This window comes from Bombina bombina, chromosome 6 (assembly GCF_027579735.1).
Source record: "Bombina bombina isolate aBomBom1 chromosome 6, aBomBom1.pri, whole genome shotgun sequence".
Classification (NCBI taxonomy): domain Eukaryota; kingdom Metazoa; phylum Chordata; class Amphibia; order Anura; family Bombinatoridae; genus Bombina; species Bombina bombina.
This window is the reverse complement of record NC_069504.1, coordinates 266801323-266824338: the sequence shown is the minus strand read 5'-3', so window position 1 is coordinate 266824338 and position 23016 is coordinate 266801323. Positions and strand designations below refer to the sequence as shown.

Below are 23016 nucleotides of genomic sequence, written 5' to 3'. Positions count from 1 at the left end.
TTTAGAACACACCAAAAGACACTACTGCTTCTTGTGCCTCCAAATTTGCACTCGCCTGCATTACTAAAATTATAATTTCCTAATTCTCTTGGAGCATGGAGGAAAATAACCCAGGGCCAATATAAGCATGTAGTGACCTTGCCACTTCCCAGAGCAGTTTTGAAAAGCATTATATTCTCAAATAAATTGTACATTTAAAAAGAAAATGGAAAGCTTTTAGTATTTGGTCTGCAAGGCTAGTCATACAACCAGCATCAGAGAACCAAGAAGATGCAATAATCCCATATTGGCCTTTCCTTTTTTGTTCAGCAGTTTGATAACTCGTTAAAGAGACTCACTCAAGTTTGCATAGGAAGATATATTATTTTGGAGAATAAAATAAGAGTGTGGTTGAAGGTTCTTGCTTCCTGTAAGTCATATAGCTAAATATGTCTAACAAGGGGAATATAGCTAAAAGTCATATAGCTAAATATGTCTAACAAGAGGAATATAGCTAAAAGTCATATAGCTAAATATGTCTAACAAGGGGAATATAGCTAAAAGTCACATAGCTAAATATGTCTAACAAGGGGAATAAGGGTGTTGCTTAAAATGAGTTATAATCCCTTTGTATTGGTACTTCACATAAAGGATTAAGCATAATGTCATGTCTGTTTACTCACATGATTCTCATCTTGTGCTGTGTGTGACACATTATCCTAATTAAAAGAAAATGAAGAACTTCTCTCTTAAGCCTGACCTTACTGAGTAACTTCACATTTTGTTTCAGACTCCATCAGTAAGCAGAAATCTAATAACTGGAATATCTGGAAGGCTTTACTACACAGATCTAGTAACACAGGTGCCAGAATGACAACAGATTTGAAATCCAATATCCTGCTGACGTTAGGATTTCTAGCCTACTGGCTATTGCGATGTTTGCATTTGGTTTTCCATGCAGCTTCCTGCGCTAAAATTAGGCCCACCATTAATTTAGTAGTTAACATACTTAGCTAGGAAATAGATCACCTCGTCCCCATTTATGCTGTAATAGTATTTGTAATCAAAATAAATTAATGTATTTTAACTAAACACTATTATATTTTGTTCCTTAGATTTGCAAACTACATTATTACAGCAGCATTAGAGGATCAACTGTATAATTTTGCGAAAGACTCATTACAGATACGTTGAAGAATGGAGAAATCCCACAAGCCAGAGTTCTTGTTTCTAGTTTATAAATATTTTTAGAGTAAAATGTTAAAAATGCATTTATTGTCTAAATTTAAACATTTGGGGCATATGGAACAAAGTCTCCTACTCCAAATGTGTATATATATATATATATATATATATATATATATATATATATATATATATATATATATATATATATATATATATATATATATATATATACACACATATATACACATACACACACATATATATACACACATACACTGTAGTCCCCTTCTGAATTCATTTCCAGGGTCTGATCACATAATAACTAAGACCATGTGCAGTAAAGAGGCTTGACCAATAAAAACAGATTTAACCACCTCTAAAAATGTCAGCTTGAGTCATGCCCACAGGATTAAAATAGACATAAATTGTGATTGCAAGAAGTCACAAGAAACTAGAACTATTTTTGTTGCACCACAATTTGAAGGTATTAAACCAAGCACAAAATCAACCAAGAATCATAAGATAATAACTAAGAACTAAAACAGAAAATACATATAGGCTTTTTTTATTTTTTGCAGCAACAGCTGGCTTGATTAAAAGGACTGTTAAATACAGTAGACCTGTATTTCTGACAAATACACAATAAAAAGACAAGGCACTTACTCTGAATTTGAAGTGAGCAGTAGAATATTTTCTGGCAAATGTCAAAGTTAATCCAATTTTCCCTTCCCCAGTATCATATGGCAGCCATCAGCCAATCACAAAATATGTATAGACTGTGCACTTTTGCACATGCTCAGTAGGAGTTGGAGCCTCAGAAAGTGTGCGTATATGAAAATAATGTGCACTTTTTGATAATGGAAGAATATTGGAAAGTAGTTTTTCTTTAAATTGCATGCTCTATCTGAATCATAAAACTTTAATTTTAATGGCTCTTAGTTTCTACACTATGCTGTATTGCATGATCTGGGGTTTTGTTTTTGATATAGGAGGCATGGTGTGTATGTAACATACAAAATGATGAACTGGTGGGTTTGAGAAAGTGCTTGATCATCTGGTAAAGCACCAGAACCCCTTAATGTGAAGAAATTGTATTATGAAAATACTGTAAGTTGTTTACAGACAGGCGCTACTTTAGTAAACAATCACCTTTTTTTGGTACACAGTACAAGAAAAGTTCTTACATGTTACATTACAAGAGCCATTCAGTGGCATTTGTATATTGATATATTCCATGGCATTTGTATATAGATATATTCCGGTGGCATTTGTATATAGATATATTCCGGTGGCATTTGTATATTGATATATTCCGGTGGCATTTGTATATTGATATATTCCGGTGGCATTTGTATATTGATATATTCCGGTGGCATTTGTATATTGATATATTCAGTGGCATTTGTATATTGATATATTCAGTGGCATTTGTATATTGATATATGCATGGCTGTTACATTTCAGCCCTGGATATTTGTATAATTATCTAAAACTCTCAGAAGCCAGACATATACTTCAAGAAACCCTGGTTATGTGTTTTGTCGTCAAGTCCAATTTATCAAATTGCAACTGATAGGCAAATCAAAATTTCTAGTTCTAAATCACAATCTAATCAAAACAAAAGGCAAATATCAAGTGACAACCAAAATTATATCACAAGGGTTTTATTTTCTTTTAAATCAAATCAATTTGTGTCCTCCTTAGAGTTTTAGGTTTATTTATAACATTGTGTTTGTCCACCACAGCTCTCCCTACAAGTGCTACTGGGTATCTATCTAGGATGCACTCCCAGAGCACATGCAGACCCCTAAAGAACACATTTGCCACAAACTCAACTAGCTTGGGTAATTGTAAAAAAAAAAAACATTGAGTTATAATAAAAACAGTAATTCAGCTACTGTGGTAGAATTACACTCCTCTAGTAATACAACAGGCAGTTATTGAAGTTAAAATGACCATATTACAGAAATTCATCATTGGTCATCAAAGATATATGTCAAATATATTTTAATAAAAAGCTACATGTAAAAGGAAATACTTTTTAATACACAAGAATGCAAACTATATAAATAAATTCAATCTTCCAGAAGCTATAAAAACTTTAAGGCAACAATTATTTGGGGTGGTTCCTAGATTTTAAACTAAACAATCATTCCTGCATAATATGTGCGTGTATATACCAGGGCTAGACAAATACCAGAACAAAAAAGGGACTTAAAAATAATAAACATAAATAACAAATAATGGGAACTTGAAGATTGTGATTTATTGAAGGGTTTAATTGTGATTTGTTGTAGGGTTTGAAGGAACATTGTTTAGCATAAGGATAAAACACAAATTTTGACTAGAATAAAGGGCTAAAAGTGCAATAAACTGAACTTTCCTTAGACTAAAGGAAATTATACTCACTTGCCAACCAAAGAGGCTACCATGAGTGTCAAAGGAAGTCCAGTTTGGCTTCCTTAAAGGGCCAGTTTACTCAAAAATGTTCTCCCCTTTAATTTGTTCCCAATGATCCATTTTACCTGCTGGAGTGTATTAAATTGTTTACAAGTATTTCCATTAGCCTTATATTGGCATTTTAAATAGTTGATTTAAACTGTGGTATCCCCACCTATCCTGAATGTTTTTGGCCTTAAGGCCAAGTTGTGAAAACACAGCCAGTAGAAGAAATTTCACTCCCAGTGGGTTGTAGAAGAGATAAGGTAATAAAATGTTAATTTTCCATTCTTCTCTCTAAGTATTGGTAATTGGTTTATGGACAGATATAAGATAAAGAAACATGTATATGTACACAATATGATAAAGTAATGAGATCTAATTACACCCACAAGCTCAACCCATTTTATTAGGTTGTGACTTCAAAACACAAAACCAGCTAATTCATATACACAAATAAACCTTAAAAAGCAAATCTCATACATTTTATACACTGCAGCTGGTAGAAAAGTAATTTGAAACACATTAAGGGAAAAACAGTTTTACAGTATACTGTCCCTTTAAGACAAGGCTCGACAAACACAGGAGCTGGAGAGCCTCTGGCTCCTCAAATTTTAACCCTGGCTCCTAACTTTCTGGGTTATTCTCCCCATATCTAAATACAAATATCACAATCTAGCTCCTAAAAGTCTGGCTTCTAATTAGTCTAATATTTACTTTACACATGAATACACAGATATACATAAATACATAAAGAACAAACTAGGGTGCAAGAACAGACGGTGAAGAGAGTGAGACAAGCCATTTTTAGCGGCTGCCCGACACAAGTGTATTTTTAAATTGTTTCACAATGATGATGCTCTGAAATAAACAGTAATTGCTTCACATTTAAAAATAAACCAACAACTGACTGAGTAGCGAAACACAAGTCATTTTTCACCATGACATTACTGACTAACACTTTAAGATTGGCAAATGTCTCATTATCGCATCACTATGTACTATGGTTTAAAAAGCAAATATAATGGGGGAACTTCCGGGCAGCGGCCATGACTGGTCGCATAGCTGTGTGCTGCTACGGCTTTCTTGTGATAATTGCAAAAATTCACCTCACAGCCGATTGATTTTCTAAATATTTTCCTGAAACCAGCTTATATATTAAATGCTGCATCTACCCAACCTTGTTCCTCGAGAATTGCTGATGGCATCGGCGCCTGGAGCCGTTTTAAAATCTCGGCCTACTTTTACCCCCCGGCAGGGTGCCTTGGGCCCTGTCGTTATGTGGCACTTCTAGTGCTTTAATTTGGAGCAGACTACCTGGGAATCTACACCCCTGTTCACATCCCATATTCCTGTGATCAATCACTATGGACACTGCTAGGGCTACAATCGATGACATATACTGCCTGCTACAGGGCTACATCAAGGCATATGAAGCGCATTGTAGTAGAGATCCCGCGTGGGGCAAGGTAGGTGCCTTTGAACAGTCTGTCAAAGCTGCTTCCCCTATATCTAGGGGGGAGAGAGATGGCGCCTGGAGGGCTTGGAGTCTGCCACCCACCAACAAAGTACTCCTTGCAACCGCCACTGATAACTTGAATGAGCCGGAGCAATGCTGTCAAAAGAAAATGGCTGCAGCTACCGCGCACACCACCGGGAGCCAGGAGTGCCGGATAGCTGAGAAAAGCAATTGCCCAATTTTGAGAAGCTCCTCGCGCAAACTGATAGCGGAGGTTTGGACATTCGGACCCTACAATATACCTACCGGAACCCCTGAAAAGGCACTACTGCGGTTGATAACCGCACCGAGACCTGTACCTGCACAGCTTGGCGACTTTTCCATCGTTACACCACCCAGTGTCCTGCTGCAGGCGGCGAAAAGGCCACTAAGATGGATTGTATGTTGTCTACCCTGGGGAGGTCTTGGGTGCTTTGCCTTCGCTGTCTACAAAAGCATGGTGCTTACCTTTGCTGTTTATAAAAGTGCGGTGAGGGCTGGAATAGGCTGAGTCATAACTAACTGTACAGATATCAAATCCCCTGTCTATTGATATCGTTACTTGGGACCCTCCACATTGGGGCAAATTTGTACACATGCCATCCTTATGTAATATAACTTCACCACTATTATGGGGTCTTCATCCCTGTCATAACTTTGGGGTCCCTATTTACTGCTAGTTCTTGAATCAACTGGGACTAATGAAGATGCACAGAGATATTTTGCCTCATACCCTGATGTCCTGTTTGTTTTTTTTTTTGTTTTTTTTATTTGTTATGCTTTATTTGTTAGACCTTTGCAATAACTTTATACTTTATCAGATTGTTGGCACATACTGCATAGCTCATGTATACTCTTGGGTTAGATTCTGATGTTGTGTAACTGTTTACTTATTGAGGGAAAACAAGATGCATATTGTGGTTCTCTGAGGACTTTTACCATCTTTCTGCCTGCGGCCGGGGCAGAGATTTTGGTTTATACTGTACTGGACGATACCATACTGCGCAGTCTCCCTAATGCTTATCTCTATTGTTCTAACTATAATTAGTTCTCTTGTTTCTATGATAGGCAGTTCTATGTTACCACGATTCCCTACTATGTTATATTATATTTGCATATTTGTGCCTTACAAACTCTAGCCAGTCAAATGCTATACATGATGATGACACTGTTTATAAATGGTGGTGGTTGGTCAAACTTAGCTTAGACCCCTTAGCCTCTAGAATGATACCTAAATCTAATAATGACTATTCAAAGTCCAAGTTTTAGACTATCTGTATAACTATTACTTGCCTTATGGGATACGGTCTATTCATGAGTAGACGGCTCTGACCACATGATATGATAACCAAACTCTTATCTTTTGAAAGGTCCCTAGCTTTTAGTTCAGAGCTCCCATGGGGTCACAAGTGATCTGTTTAGAATCAGCTTTCCAGTCTTTTAAGACAAATTAAGTTGGCCCACTTAATGGCATAATTGAACTTCACAGTATGCCTAAGATTATGATTCTTTATGCTAAGCGGTAAGATAAAATAGAAATTCAAGGAGTTCCCTCTATTGGGCTCCTTTGCGCAATAACTAAATGATTGAACAGACAACCTTTTGAGATTATGGGTTCCATATGGTAAGCTCACTTTACCGCTGTGTAGTCTCCCAATACTCATTCTCACAGTTATTTGTTTAAATAAATCTTGATTCTAGCTACTTTCTTTATAGTTCTATGAAAGAAGTTTTAAACATAAGCCCTTCTTAAACCTATAAAAAACTGTAAAATCTGAGGTAAACATACCAAGATCCACGAGCGGTCTTTCTAGTGCAGGTAGCCTCCCGACGCAATAAGAAACCCATTTGGGTAGGGGTCCATGAGTGGCCCCTTAACTAAAAGGGGGAGACTTACATTATTGTTGGCATGAATGAAGCATATGTCTACATAACATTGTTAACACTCTCTATCTATTCTATTTGTTATCCTATTAGTGGATAGTATTATCAACGCTTGTATTCACATTTTTTTTCAGCTCTGTATCGTACTTTCTATGCTAGTATTTATGGAATGTTTTATTGTGAGATATGTATGCCAAATTTTACCTCAATAAAAAAAATATTAAAAAAAAAAAAAAGCAAATATAATGTTTTACAGATCCCAAATATTGCCTATCACACTGGGACAAGTGGCAATATTTATTAAAACCATGACCCTGTTTTTATACATTATATATATATATTATATACACACACACACATACATATACATACATATATACATATATATATATATATATATATATATATACACATACATACACACACACATATATACATGCACACACACACAGATATATACATACACACACTTCAAATCAAGGGGCATGCATTCTTCTCTTCTAGATTGTAAGTTCCCACAGGAATAGGGCCCTCGATTCCTCCTGTATGTGTTTGTAAATTCTGTTCTGTCTCTTAGTCTTACAAGTTTTATATTATTGTTTTATTTAAATGAACTGTATCCATGGACAGCGCTGCGGAATATGATGGCGCTCAATAAATAAAGTATAATAATAAATTGAAAAGCATGACAGTAAATTTGGTCTTTGCAGGTAACGTATAATAAACACCACATTTTTTTTATTTTGCAAACAATATTAAATAACATTATTTGACTGGAGAAATAATGAACACAACACATTATATAGTAATATCTACTAAAAGAAAAACTGGTTTAGTTTATAGAACTGTTAGAGCATATTGTTCTGTGGCTGGGGCAAATTTATTATTAATTCAGTTTCACAGAACTATCTTGCACTAAAAAAACAGTGTATGAGCAAGATCCTAAATGATAGCATTACATTGTGCAAAAATGCCTCAAATGGTCAACAGAACAGGTTCAGCTGAGCTGAATAAATACGTTAAAAGGACTTGAGAAGAAAACAGTTAGGGCTGTAAAGGACACCGGCATTGGCATTTTCTGTGGAAATTAAAATGTGACACAGCCAGAGTATTAACATCATCTGTTATTGACCTTACTCCACCAGATTTCTCTACTTGTTAGTATCATCAGTCCAGCTGCCCATCCTGGATTATTCTCACTGTTTACATATTAAAGGGACAGTGTCCACCAATTTTCATTAAACTGCATGTAATAAATACTGTATGTATAAAGAATATGCACAAATGCAGATCTAAAAATCCAGTATAAAACCTTTTTAAAAAGTACTTAGAAGCTCAGAGTTTAGCACTGTTGATGAGGTTAGGTTGGGACATCCAGTGAAATGGGCTGGGAAAGCAGGAAGAGCAGACACTCCCCATCTTCTTCTGCATATGAAATTACTGATTATACAAACAGGCGCAGCAGGAATCTGTAGACTTCAGTCTATATATAATACTTTTGGGCTTGGTTAGGAGACTGAAAATCAGCACGTTATTTAAAAATAAGCAAACTATACATTGTTGCGGAAAAAAAAATGTGTACAATGTACCTTTAACATCTATAAAACCAAGTTCCTACTTCCTCATCCACTATCCTCACCCACCAATTACTGTACATCACTTTGCTATTCTGATTTGCATAATCAATAAATGCAAGATAACAAGACAATGCAATAGCCCTTAGTCTGAACTTCAAATGAGTAGTAGATTTATTTTTCTTACAAATTTCAATGTTATGCCTATTTCTACTCCTCCAGTATCATGTGACAGCCATCAGCCAATCACTAATATATTTATTTATAGTCTGAATTCTTGCACATGCTCAGTAGGAGCTGATGATGCAAAAAGTGTAAATATAAAAAAAATAATGCACATTTTGTTAATGGGAGTAAACTGGGAAAGTTGTTTAAAATTGCATTCTCTATCTGAATGGTTAAAGTTAAAATTTTGACTTGAGTGTCCCTTTAAGTCATGCATGGATACTTCAGGTGGTGTGCACAAGGCTAATATGGTAGTAGTAAAGTAGTAATGTATGCAAACAACTCCTCATCCCTTCATGGTTTCTCAAAGAGGTACAATCCATGAGAGGCAGAGGCCATAATGAGATTAGCACTTTGCGAAGTGCAAGATGCCAAGGTTTGGATAGCAACAAGACTGAAGTAGGGACTACATAGGACTATGTGTGGAGGTTGCAATGAAATCTAATCCTTGCTTTATCGTTCCTCACTGCAGCATGCAATGGCACTGCCTATTCTCATTTCTGCCTAGCTTAATAGTTTTCTCTGTTCTTATACAATATACATTATTATCAGAAACACAAAAACACCCTATAGTTATTCCACTTTTATACAAAACCTACACAAATATTTCCTTCAGTATCCGCAGAATTACAGATCTTCTGCTTAATGCAGATCAAGCTTTGCAAAACTATAATTTAGGACAACCCCTGATGGGCATGTAACGTTTTATTTCCAGGAGAAGCAACATGATAAATAAAGGAAACATTTGTTATATTGTGGAACTTACATACACAGTGAGAAAGCTGCCCCAGAGGCAGATTTCCTTGTGTAGATACAGTATAAGTGATGAAAAGCTAATATGGTTCTGTTCTGTAAAATAAAATCTTCATCGCTAATCTCTCTACAAAAGACCTGCACTTTTATGAGTAAACTCAAAATTGTGAATAAAAGGAGAATGTAATCTTAGAAATTAGGTAAAAAAAATGATCAGATTCTATCTTTTTATTATTATTTTATGGGTATAAACATAAATTATCCAGTCATGGGTTTCAACTAATATACCACACATCTTTACTCTCAGAATCATTGTTTATGATATTCTATTTATTATAAGCATTAACAACTAAAACTTAGTCAAGGGTAAAACAAAAAAAAAAGTTTTAGCAGCCTAAAACTTACATATCCTTTGTTTATGTGGGACTAAGTGGATCAAATGGAAAAGGATAAACAAGGAGGTAAGAATAATTGTAACTGATTGACAGTTTCTCTGCTAAGACTAATGGTAATTAATTCTGTTCCAAATAGGCAGATGTGAACACAAACAGCCAATAAACATCTGCAATCCATGATGACTGGCCTTTTTTTTTTTTTCTTGTGCAGCTATTTTTACTTAGAACTTGTAAAACATTATGACTTTAGAATGTAGAAAGTGCTTTCTGTAATAGGGCATTTTATTTTTTATGGCATGTCCTATGTGGCACATGAAGGGTGTTCTGTTGTCATGGCAGCACACCAATCTCACAGGCTAAGAAAAAATGTGGTATACAACAGCAGTTGCCTATTATATGCTCAGACTCATATCAAAATCAGAGTTCCCATCAACAATAAAGCATAAGTGCAGTAGTTAAATATGGAATATGGTTCAGAAAGTAATATATTTGGGGTCCTGTTGTATAAAGGGCTATTTTAGAAAACAGATTTACCCTGTTTCTATAATAGAAAAGATCAATATAGTTCCAACAATACAAATACAATCTGAGATAAATTATTGTGCATTTAAGACAAGGCTCAATTGTCTGTGTCTAAAAAGAGCGTGGCTCACTTTGGTAAGCTTGTAGACTTGTAGACTGTCAGTGAGAGCCTGTCACTAGCATTCAAAGGGTCACATACAGTTACATACCCCAATGTTTGACTTCTTACAGTATAAATGGAAGACTACGTTTAACCATTGCCACGTATAGTAAACCTGTCTGCCAAGCGGAATCACAACTTGAGGACAGCATACTCTGCCTAACCCTGGTCAGAACAATCCAGGGTGATTTTTATCCACCACCTCTTAGCTGGCAGAAAGGGTTTAGTAAGCAGCAGTTTAAACAAACATTGCATGAGCAAACCTGAAACCAATATTAATATTAGTAATAATTCTGCCCTATAGTATGTTTGTGATGTTAGCAGAATACAGAATCTGAGGGCTGTAGGGAGGCCGTGAAGTACACACAGGCCAATCTGACAATGCACATGTTCTGTTAGTGATTCTATATAACTGAAAGCCTTGGAGTACTTCATGATGCCCCCAGATCATCAGCTCCCCATCACTGATGTAAAAAATCACAATAAGGTACATTTGGGAGCAAATAAACCAACAGAGGAAGAGACAAGTGCCTTTATTTGCTTATGGAGGAAGAGCTTCAGATTATAGAAGGATTCAACAAAATGATACCAAAACTAATTTCGAGCAATACAGGAGTAATTCACATGATCACATATTTGGAAGGCAGTGGGATGTGCCGGAGAGTGTGCTGCGGGCAGTGCTTTCAACTGCAGCTACTGGAGGAGTTGTCTGAGTTAAAAGGGACATAAATTTACACAGTTGGATTAAATGGATTAAACATATACAGTATCTCACAAAAGTGAGTACACCCCTCACATTTTTTTAAATATGTTATTATATCTTTCATGTGACAACACTGAAGAAATTACACTTTGTTACAATGTAAAGTAGTGAGTGTACAGCCTGTATAACAGTGTAAATTTGCTGCTCCCTCAAAATAACTCAGCCATTAATGTCTATACCATTGGCAACAAAAGTGAGTACACCCCTAAGTGGAAATGTCCAAATTGGGCCCAAAGTGGCAATATTTTGTGTGGCCACCATTATTTTCCAGCACTGCCTTAACCCTCTTGGGCATGGAGTTCACCAGAGCTTCACAGGTTGCAACTGGAGTCCTCTTCCACTCCTCCATGACAACATCACGGATGTTGCGCTCCCCCACTTTCTGTTTGAGGATGCCCCACAGATGCTCAATAGTATTTAGGTCTGGAGACATGCTTGGCCAGTCCATCACCTTTACCCTCAGCTTCTTTAGCAAGGCAGTGGTCGTCTTGGAGGTGTGTTTGGGGTCGTTATGTTGGAATACTGCCCTGCGGCCCAGTCTCCGAAGGGAGGGGATCATGCTCTGCTACAGTATGTCACAGTACATGTTGGTATTGATGGTTCCCTCAATGAAATGTAGCTCCCCAGTGCCGGCAGTACTCATGCAGACCCAGACCATGACACTACCACCACCATGCTTGACTGTAGGCAAGACACACTTGTGTTTGTACTCCTCACCTGGTTGCCGCCACACACCCTTGACATCATCTGAACCAAATAAGTTTATCTTGGTCTCATTGGACCACAGGACATGGTTCCAGTAACCTATGTCCTTAGTCTGCTTGTCTTCAGCAAACTGTTTGTGGGCTTTCTTGAGCATCATCTTTAGAAGAGGCTTCCTTCTGTGACGACAGCCATGCAAACCAATTTGATGCAGTGTGCGGCGTATGGTCTGAGCACTGACAGGCTGACCACCCACCCCTTCAACCTCTGCAGCAATGCTGGCAGCACTCATACGTTTATTTTCCAAAGACAACCTCTGCATATGACGTTGAGCATGTGCACTCAACTTCTTTGATCGACCATGGCGAGGCCTGTTCTGAGTGGAACCTGTCCTGCCAAACCGCTGTATGGTCTTGTCCACCGTGCAGCAGCTCAGTTTGAGGGTCTTGGCAATCTTCTTATAGCCTAGGCCATCTTTATGTAGAGCAACAATTCTTTTTTTCAGATCCTCAGAGAGTTCTTTGCCATTAGGTGCCATGTTGAACTTCCAGTGACCAGTATGAGAGAGTGTGAGAGCGATAACACCAAATCTAACACACCTGCTTCCCATTCACACCTAAGACCTTGTAACACTAACGAATCACATGACACCAGGGAGGGAAAATGGCAATTTGGGCCCAATTTGGACAATTCCACTTAGGGGTGTACTCACTTTTGTTGCCAACGATTTAGACATTAATGGCTGTGTGTTGAGTTATTTTGAGGGGACAGCAAATTTACACTGTTATACAGGCTCTACAATCACTACTTTTCATTGTAGCAAAGTGTCATTTCTTCTGTGTTGTCACATGAAAAGATATAATAAAATATTTACAAAAATGTGAGGGGTGTATTCACTTTTGTGGGATACTGTAGCTGAAGGCTACTCCAGAGCTGCAATGCACTACTGGGACCTAGCTGAACATATCTGCTAAGCAAGAGGCATACGCATGTAGCTACCAATCAGCATCTAGATCCCAGCACTGCATTGCTGCTCCTGAGCCTACCTAGGTATGCTTTTTAACAAAGAATTCCAAGAGAACAAAAGAAAAATTTGATAATAGAATAAAATTAAAGTCTCTTAAAACGCAAACTCGATCTGAACTATGAAAGTTTAATTTTGACCAACGTCTCTTATATGTGTATTATTTTTAAAATGTAAAACATATAATTTATATGGTCTAATTTGTGACAATTATTCCTTTAATATCTTACTATTGTGAAATCTCCTTGTAGCCATTTAAGAAGGGATTTGAAGAGAATGTGCCTCGTACATTATGTTTAATCAGATGAAAAAAAAAAAAAAAGGTACAACACAGGAGAGGAATTGTAGCTATGAGGAAGAGCAGACAAGATGAAACAGGGTTACATTAATGAAAAGAAGCAACAGTTGTGAAGAAATATTAAAGTGAATGTCAAGTTTGATGAATCAGTGCCCGGTTTTTAAAAACCCTATTAAAAACAGGGGCACTTTATTCAAACTCATTACTCGTTTTGTTAAAATACTTACCTTTTAATCTTGAAAGCCACTCCAGCGTAAGCCTCTTCATATGTCAAAAATGACGAATCCGGCTTCCTCCAATCTAGCGTTGCCTCAGGCAATGATTCCCCTGGGGGGGGATTGGAGGATGCCGGATTAGTCATTGCTGACGTATGAAGTGACGAGCGGCAGGAGGGGGAATCGCTGGAGCGGCTTTCGAGATTAAAATGTAAGTATTTTAACAAAACAAGTGAAATGTAAAGTGAAATGTAAAGTCTTAGCTAAGAGAGCTTTGCCCCAGCACACTTTGGAAGTCGGATCTGTCATGTTGGTTCATAATAGACTGCAACGGTATCGTTTGAGCATTGGAGTGGGCTGATTCTTAAAGGCTCTGAAACTAATCTAAGGCAGTTTGCCTCTCATCCGAGTTTAACAATTTTCTTTTTCTTTGCATTGTGACTCTTATAGTTTAAGAAGAGTATGTTATATATACACTGCACTGGGATATAGTTCTAAAATTTTGTTTTTATATGTGTTAGACTGGTGTATTTCTCAACTCTCATATTAACTCAAATGTTTTATTCCCGTTAGCCTTCCCCAAAATTATAGCCACAGATATATTCGAATAGTTTATCTTACATGTGAAAGATGGTCTGTCTTGTCGCAGGTTTATGTTTTTGCAGGGACTTGATAGGACCGACTCACTCTTACCATTAGATTTATTGGTGTTCACAATATATTTCTTCCTGGCTTTATTATGTAATTGACCCCACAGAGTTCCTACATAGCAAGACATTAGTTATACTCAGATGAGTTCTTCGTTCATCAAAAATAGTCTTGAGGCTGTGTATTAATACTGAGCAATCTGTACATATTTTGTCTAGGTGATACATCTAAGCAGACCCCTCTACTACTCTCAAGCTCCTGAGCTTTAAAGCTGTAGCCCTCTTGTATATTTTCCTTTTTATCATTGATGGCAGCTCTTTCACAATTAGAACCTTCTCTAATAACTAAACAAGTGTGGTTCTTATCATATATCCACATGTTAATGTCACCAAATCTACAAATGTTGTTTTTTTTTTTCTCTTATATTTAGTCCTTCCCCCTATGTTTCATACACTAAGGTCCATGCGTGACTAAGACAAGCATCCAACCCCCTCAACCCTTGCCAATCTAGAAATGGGTGGCCTAAGAGTGGCCTAGGTACTATGCGGGACATACAGGTTAAAAGAGTCTAACACCAAGGCTTCATATTTATATTTATTGAATACCTGCGTATGTTAGAAGGGAAGTGTTTACATGGCTGTTATGCTGTCCAGTGCAATTAGTTAATAGCAGAACATGACACTGCAACTTATGTGATTAACCTATGGGATATAAATTTGTTACATGTAAGAATATATACTATAGTAATGCAAGGTCTACCCTATTGTGTAATCTCCACTATTGTTCCTGGATAAGATATTTCAGCTGATAAGCGGTAATGCCACTAGCTTCCCATAATTATTCGTAAGTATAACTGTTCTTAGGTACACGCAACACTATATATAACTGAAAATTTTACTAATCATTTACACTTTGCCTCACACTTATGTAAGAGCGGCTCTAGCCATAGAATTCTAGGTTAGTATTACCCAATTCTTATTCAAATCTGTTCCTCCAGTTCCCACTCCTAGCTACATCCTCCACACTTATCTATATACTCTTGTCTGACCGGATTGTACTCTCAAAAAAACCCCTACCCTTTTTTTGAGCGGCTCTTGCTCGCTGTATCCCCTTATCCTATTTACCTTCTCACTAGCTATACTCATCATTTATTCCTTTTAAAGGATTACTTTCTGTTATAATTTTTAAGCTAAACAACTAACATATTAAAGTTAATAAACATTAATTAAAACCTACTGACCTATATTTTCTCCAAAACGAAGTTTCATAACGTTCTAAAAGTTATATCTTTTATTCGCCGATGATGTCACGTTATCCTGCCCACTATTTTCAGCACTGCATGTTCAAAATACTTAAACCAATAACTTTGTGTTTAAAGCACCATTTTGAAACCTAGGTATTGTAAACGGATTGGTACAGAGCAAAGGATACCCACGGAGTGGGTTTGGAAAACAATTAAATTTGCAGACAAGATTTCTGACATACAATAGAGATATGTTAATGAAATGCTATTGATAAAAAGCGTATTTGGGGTAGTTAGTTAGTAACAGGCATAGAAAATATTTACTTACAGTGGCCCTTTAATGATTCCCTGCAACTATATAATCCATTAGGCTAAAATCATTGTTTTGAGTTACTTTTACTTTTAAATTTCCATGTTGTTTTTCATCTAGTTTATACAATCCCTGAGCAATAGTTACCATAATCTAATTTATAACACAGAAAATGAGGTCCTTATTATACAGACTTAGCATTATCCTTGACTAATTCTCATCATATCTAAAGTAAAATAAATCTCCTCACAGCACTTTGTGGATGCCGGTATCCTCATCTTTGTATGTATACCAAACTTTGTGTCTTTGGATTGTTAAAGCCTGATCACTTGATGTATGTTTTGAACACCTCAATAAAAAAAAATTAAAAAAAAAAAAAATAAAAAAAAATTACGAATCCAGCTCCCTCCAATCACGGCATTGCCTCAGGAAATTATTCCCCTGGGGGGGGGGGGAGCTGTGATTGGAGGATGCCGTATTCGTCATTGCTGACGTATGAAGTGACGAGCGGAAGGAGGGGGAATCGCTGGAGCGGCTTTTAAGATTAAAAGGAATGTATTTTAACAAAACGAGTGAAATGTAAAGTTTGATGAATGAAAAAAGTGCCCCTGTTCTTAGTAGGATTTTTAAAAACCGGACACTGATTCATCAAACTTGACATTCACTTTAAAGTGAATGTAAATTTTGATGCTAAAGTGCCCTGTTTTTAAAAATTTGATTAAAAGCAGGGGCACTTTAATTCATCAAAATTGAAATTTCACTCCTGTTGTGAAATAAAAACTTACCTTTTAAACTTGACAGCAGCTCCATCTTCCTCCTGTCGTCACAAGCCATTTCTGATGTCAGAAATGATGGATAGGTCATCCTCCAATCACGGCTTCCCCCCCGGGGGAATCGGTGACTGATTCAAAGCTGTGATTGGAGGAGGCCTGATTCCTCATTTTAGACCCAGGAAGAGGCTTTGCAATGGGTGGAGGAAGCTGGAGATTAAAAAGGTAAGTTTTTTTCACAACAGGAGTGAAATATAAATTTTGATGAATTAAAGTGTCCCTGTTTATAATCGAATTTTTAAAAACCGGACACTTTAGCATCAATATTTACATTCACTTTAAGTAATGTCTGTTCTTCACCTAAAGAATATTAGTGAATTTCTTAATGATATGCACACTTCTCAAGGTAAAAATTGTCTTTAAAGCAATCCTTGAGGGACCCTAGAAATACGGACAAGGCATTTTATAGAATCTCCCGTGACCTGAGAGCTTTAGAAAAATCGATCCCCTGCTACAGTTTTAGAAATATTTAAAAGTTGGGACACATGGATCTGTGAGCCCTGGTATTGTTGGGTTGCAATTGAGATAGACACATATGGCACCCTCAAGTTGATTGGTGGCACCTGTTGAAATTGCAAGAATTACTGTGTTGTGCTTTATTCTCAGCAGTCATTCTTTTCATTCAGGGTTGCCAGAGTGTCACACTGTGCTGGGACCCAGTGCTAAAAGTCCTCAGAGCTCTGTGGTGGTAGGGGGCTTTAAACAATACAATGGTATAGTCCTCTGCATAATTATTTGCAGTTTGTTCCTTCTGAAAAGACTACAGCTGTCCTTATAGCAGGTAATAATAGTTTTAACATTACAAAGCAACAAAAGGTGCAGTATTTATATGTGAGTGCACTGGGCATATGTACATATGCTCTCCATTATTGTACATAATATTGATGATTGATTTTACTAAAAGCATTTTGCAAATAGAAGTTTAATCCAAAAATACTTCTAATCAAAATTCAATAAAACATATTTCAGTTTCAACTGCAATTTCCTTTTAGAGTTTTAAATGTTCTCTAATTGCCACTGTGTGTTCCTCGTCTCTGTCCTCCCCATCATCACAACATGCACACACTATACAGCTATAAAATGAGGGGCTGATCTGGTGCATAGAGAGCTGGAGAAGGTAAGTAGCTGTAAATTCCAAGTCCCGACAGAACAGAGTTTCTCAACCAGGAGTTGGACAATACTAATGTGTCACAGCACCTGATTAGAATTCTCATATAAAATAAGTGGTGCAGGTAACATAACAGAAAATTACTGGTAAAACTATTTGAAAAAAAAAAAAAATAATATAATTTGATATATAGTGTATAGACTAGATAGAGTAAGGCTTGAAAATTGATGTCCAACTTTGAATTTAGCCAGAAAAATCAAGAATACAGCTTCACATTTATATAGGAGCCAGGTTTTTGCATATAGACATACAGAATGATGTAATGTAAAAGAAGTCACAGAATAACTTATAGGGATACGATATGTCAAGCACGGACATTAAAAAATGGACTTAAAAGTAGGCAGCTTTGAAACTTATAATAAATAAAATGTACTTCCCATGGTGAAGCCCTATTGTGTGTATATTATCCCTATGGATTTCAATTTATTTATTATTATTTCTAATACTGAACTATAAGATGTAGACTCCATCTAAACAGGACCCATCTAAACAGGACAGGCTCTATAATTGGACCACGAGACCCTAGCAGCATTTGACAACACAAAGGGAGAGTTTATTGTGGCTTATATTACTCTCATATGAGGTCCTTTGTGTGTTTATGTGAGATTTCAGGCTGCTATCAATGGCTGAGTTTAGACTGTAGTGGACAGAGTTGGGGTGTATTTATTTTTATTCTTGGACCCAGACAGCACAATGTCTTGAGCAAACCCTGCATCTAAGCATGAACATTTACTTATTTTTCATAATTAATATAAAAATAAATCCAAATTTTCTTCCATTATCAAATGGTGCACATTCTTGTCTTTTTTTGCCACTTTTGGAGGCACCAGCTCCTACTGAGTATGTGCAGGTGATCACTGTCACATGCTATGAGGGCAGAGAAATGGAAGGAAATTTTGAAATTTGACAGCCAAAAATGTACTGTTTGTTTGAAACTCTGTTATTGCATTTGCATTGTCTGTTTATTATTAATTTGTTGACTATGCAATTCTACTGTATTTAAAAGGGACATGAAACCAAGTTTGTTTTCTTTCATAAATTAGAGCATGCAATTTTAAACAACTTTCCAGTTCTTTTACAAAATGTGCTTCAATCTCTTGTTATCCCTTGTTGAAGGAACAGTAATGCACTACTGTGAGCTAGCTGGACACATCTGATGAGCCAATGACAAGAGGCATATATGTGAAGTCACCATTGATCATTTAGCTTCCAGTAGTGCCTTGCTGCTCCTGTGCTTTTCAACAAAAGATAACAAGGCAAATTAGACAATAAAAGTAAATTGAAAAGTTGTTTAACGTTCCCTGATCTTTTTGAATCATGAAAGTTTAATTTTGACTTTACTTTCCGTTTAATGATCAGAGTAACACATGGAGGGTGGAGGGGTGAGACAACAGTTCACAATTAACTGTAAAGTTCAAAAAGAGAAGGTAAAAAATTGAGATGTTGTGCACGATAGATGGGAGGGAGTCACTGATTCACAGGTTGCAATTCTTAAGTAGTACACAAAAGTAAATGCTTCCTCTTAATAATCATCTTGAAATGAAATCTCCCAAAATGTTCCATGACTTCACAATTATAGAAAGGCTTTTGTGATACTACAAAAGCCCTGCAGAATTATGGGTGTAAATTCTGCTCCACTGGAGCTAATAATTATAATTTAGCATTGCCCACTAAACCAAAACACACGCCTACAATGTATAAAAAGACAACTACCTTGGAACACCCTCTGCTAGACTGCCTAAAATCTCCCAAAGCGTGTTCATATCTTTAAAAGCTCATAAAAGTTTCACAAGACTGTATCTGCATTAAACTGACATTCTTATGCTCCAATTTGTTACTCTGATTTTTTTTTTTGCGCACTAGTGTCACTTGCAAACCCACACAGAAGTTAACACATAGCTAAACTCATGCTCAGGAACAACAAGATATTGTGGCTCTTGATCATGACACAGTTGATAACCGTGAGCCAATGAGGAATTGCAAACGTATGTAGCCACCAATCAACAGCTGCAATCTCAGAAGCTGCAATCTGTTGCAAGGGTTAAACATATACTTAGTAAGGCACATTAGTGTAAATAAACAGGCTCTAACAAATGCAAGCATTTTGTTGTATTTTTTTTTTTTTTAAATAAGAATGTCCCTTTAATGGTATTTATTTTAACCTTGAATTGTATTATTATCATATTAATTGAAACTCTGCATCTGGTGTGTGTTTTCCTGTAAATTTACTAAGTTTTTACAATACAGGAAAATGCACTGCAGTGCTCCACGGTAATACTGATCGCACTAACAGGGATTTAAAAACTATGCCCTTGGTTTCAGCCATGTGAAATGCTGCTTTGTTTATTCTGATCTGGGAAGGCTGGAAATCTTACAGATCTTGGCATTTTCTTTATTACCATCTCTATTGTTTGTTTGGAAGATTAAGTTAAAGGCCCTGCTAAATTACAGGGCAATGAATGAAGTAGTTATACAAAATATTTCTCTCTACATCAGGGCTTGGCAAATGCTGGAAGAGCTAAATCTGCTAAAATTGTACACTTGGCTTCTAATGTTTGAATTATTTTACAAAAACAGAATTCCCAAAGCCAAACTCTTTAATATTAAAAAAAAAAAAATTTTAATCAAAAATCACTATTTTCCCTTCCTGTAAATCACATTTTTCTCAGCCTGTGTGTTTGGTTTGTTTGTGTTCTAAAATGCAAATAATACTCTATATTTATTTTAAACAGCATACACTACCTGTTTACAGTACTTTACTATCTGAGGGTAGTATGCATATAAATAAAATGATATAAAACTACCTTTAGCTTACATGTATAAGCTGTATTATGACATGTAAATATTGCCTAAATGACATAAGATATTGTTGTTTACAAATCCTCTCTAAAATCCTAACCTTTTCCTGTCCCAAGCAGTATGGATAAAGGGTTTTCTACCTGTATCTGTATCTGATTACCTTCTCTGGACCCTAACATTTCTGTGGCTGTCTCATCAATATATTTCTTGTCTCCTAAAATGTATATTTTAACATTGTCAACCAGTATTCTACATATTATAAAATAATCATAACTACTAATCAACAAATATGTTGCAGTAAATAAACTCACAATAACAACATTTGATAAGATCCTAGAAACCAGAGCAGCAGCACCCTAGAAAACCAATATGCAATAATAATAAGACAGCTCAAAAAAGGACAACTGTTTGAACAATAAAACATCAACAGTTTGTGAGACAGTTTAATTAATTAGTTATGGAGTTTTAGCCAGCATGTTGAGTCATTAAATTCAATGAAGTGAAATAAAAACATATGCACTGCTGGCAGTTATATGGTGTGTAGTCCTTTAATACCCACACAATTTGATAATGCTGTATGAATGGCATTGGGTGAATTTAGAAAGGCTGATTATACCATGTGCTTGGGAAAGCTATCAGCATTTTACATGTGTCATTTGGTTCACACTGACTTGTGACTTAGAAACTCACATACTGACACTCTGACATGTCTTATTAATTGATCCTGTATTTCCTTTGTTTGGTGTTACTGCCTTTTGAATTTACAGCCAGTCAGGGGAAAGAAAATACTGTGAAATAGAAAAATATATAAAAGCAACACTATTTTTTTTTATTTATTGCAGAAGCTATACAAAGTCCAAACTGATAGTGTTGATTAAACAAACTGGAGGAAAAAAATGTAAATAAGACCAATATACCAAACAACAGCTAAATGTTTGATAAGGTACAATGAACAAGATCAGAACATTCCTTATTGACTGAAAACAACGGGTATAATTAGCATTTCATAAAAATACAGTTCTCAGTTTATTGTTTGTCACTGATATCACCAAATAACTTACCTTTCACTTGACTCTCATATTCTGCTATTATTTCTTTGTCTTTCTTGAACCTGTTAGGAGTGGACATTTTCCAGTTGTTCTCTTAACCACAGCCGATTTACCAACACTCAAGCAAAAATGTAAATCCCTTTAAGGATAGGGTGCAGTCTCTCCAAGAGGTAACCTGAGATTTGTGATTACTCTGCTGAAGTTTGCAGAAAGATTGGGCTTGATGTCAACAAAGGAGCCATCCTAAGAACCCAGGGGCAGAAACAGATGTGTTACTGGGGTGAAGGAAGTAGTCTGAGGAAGCAAATAGCAGCACCTAGGGACAATACAAACAGGGCACTAAAGCAGGCAGGATGAAGGAAGCGAATATCCAATAAAGTCACACAGAAAAACTGCAGCCTACAGTGACAAACCCCACACAACAGAGAGGAAGTGGCCCTAGTGGGGGAAAACTGAGAAAGAAAAAAAAAAACGAGGGATTCGTTTTAAAGGATATGAGCAAATAATCGGGACTTGCTATAAAATGGCAGAGTAAGGCAGGTACAGAAGGGAAAAGAGAGAATACCAGATCCTACAGAGAGGCACAGTAAGGGTGAAAAAAAACACCTGGAAAGCAACAAGGGAGTAACAGGCACAATAAGGAAGACTAGAGGAATACACTGAGCATGCTGAATGGGCTCAGACTCACGGTACAATGAATGGGGGCGCACAGCACAATGGTTGGGAATAGGAACACAGCAGCCACTGGTAGTATTACATGCGTAGAATACAGCTGCTATTTGCAGAATACAGGGGTTGGGGCAGCGCAATAGCCAGATACGGGGTACAATACCTGGAAGCAAAGCGTATAATTGCTGAGAGCAAAGCCCCACAGAGCACAGTCCCCACAGTCTAGTAAGGAGAACAGTAGCTAGGTGTAAAGTCAGGCAGTGCGTACAATGCTGGAAGCACAAAGAACAATGACTGGGCACAGTTAGGAACACACTGTAAAGGGCAATCTGAGAAAACACAAGCAGCAGCAAACAAGGCAAGATACAATAATGACTGAAAACACAGTCCGATTGCACAGAAGCAGCCAGGCACAATGTCTAGAGCACAGCCTAAGTGTGAAGCCCAGCAGCCAAGCACAATGTGAAATGCAGATCAGCAGCAGCCAGGCAGAATATAATGACTGGGTGGCACAACAGCAGCCAGCCAAAGGGTATAGTAAACTGGGATCAGAGTACAGAGAATGGGAGTGGAACAGCAGCTAAATGCAAAGCACATTGACTAGAGAGCACAGCAGCACTAATGGTCCAGTCCCCAGGGGCACTTGTTTCAGCTCAGTGCAGCGAGATAATAAATAGCAGC

General features: G+C 36.8%; 1 protein-coding gene across 6 annotated transcripts in view; it reads right to left on the bottom strand.

Annotated features, from left to right (window-relative positions):
• The window catches only part of SRGAP1 (SLIT-ROBO Rho GTPase activating protein 1), a 437132-nt gene that overhangs the window by 413870 nt on the left and 246 nt on the right, over window positions 1-23016 (bottom strand). For 5 of the 6 annotated variants that reach the window (XM_053716831.1, XM_053716835.1, XM_053716834.1 and 2 more), the window contains exon 2: window positions 21679-21909. In XM_053716831.1, the coding sequence (XP_053572806.1) occupies window positions 21679-21745 (67 nt within the window). In that variant the 5' untranslated portion in view covers window positions 21746-21909. Of the gene's footprint in view, window positions 1-21678; window positions 22976-23016 lie in introns of those variants that run through there. The other variant, XM_053716832.1, reaches the window with a different exon arrangement.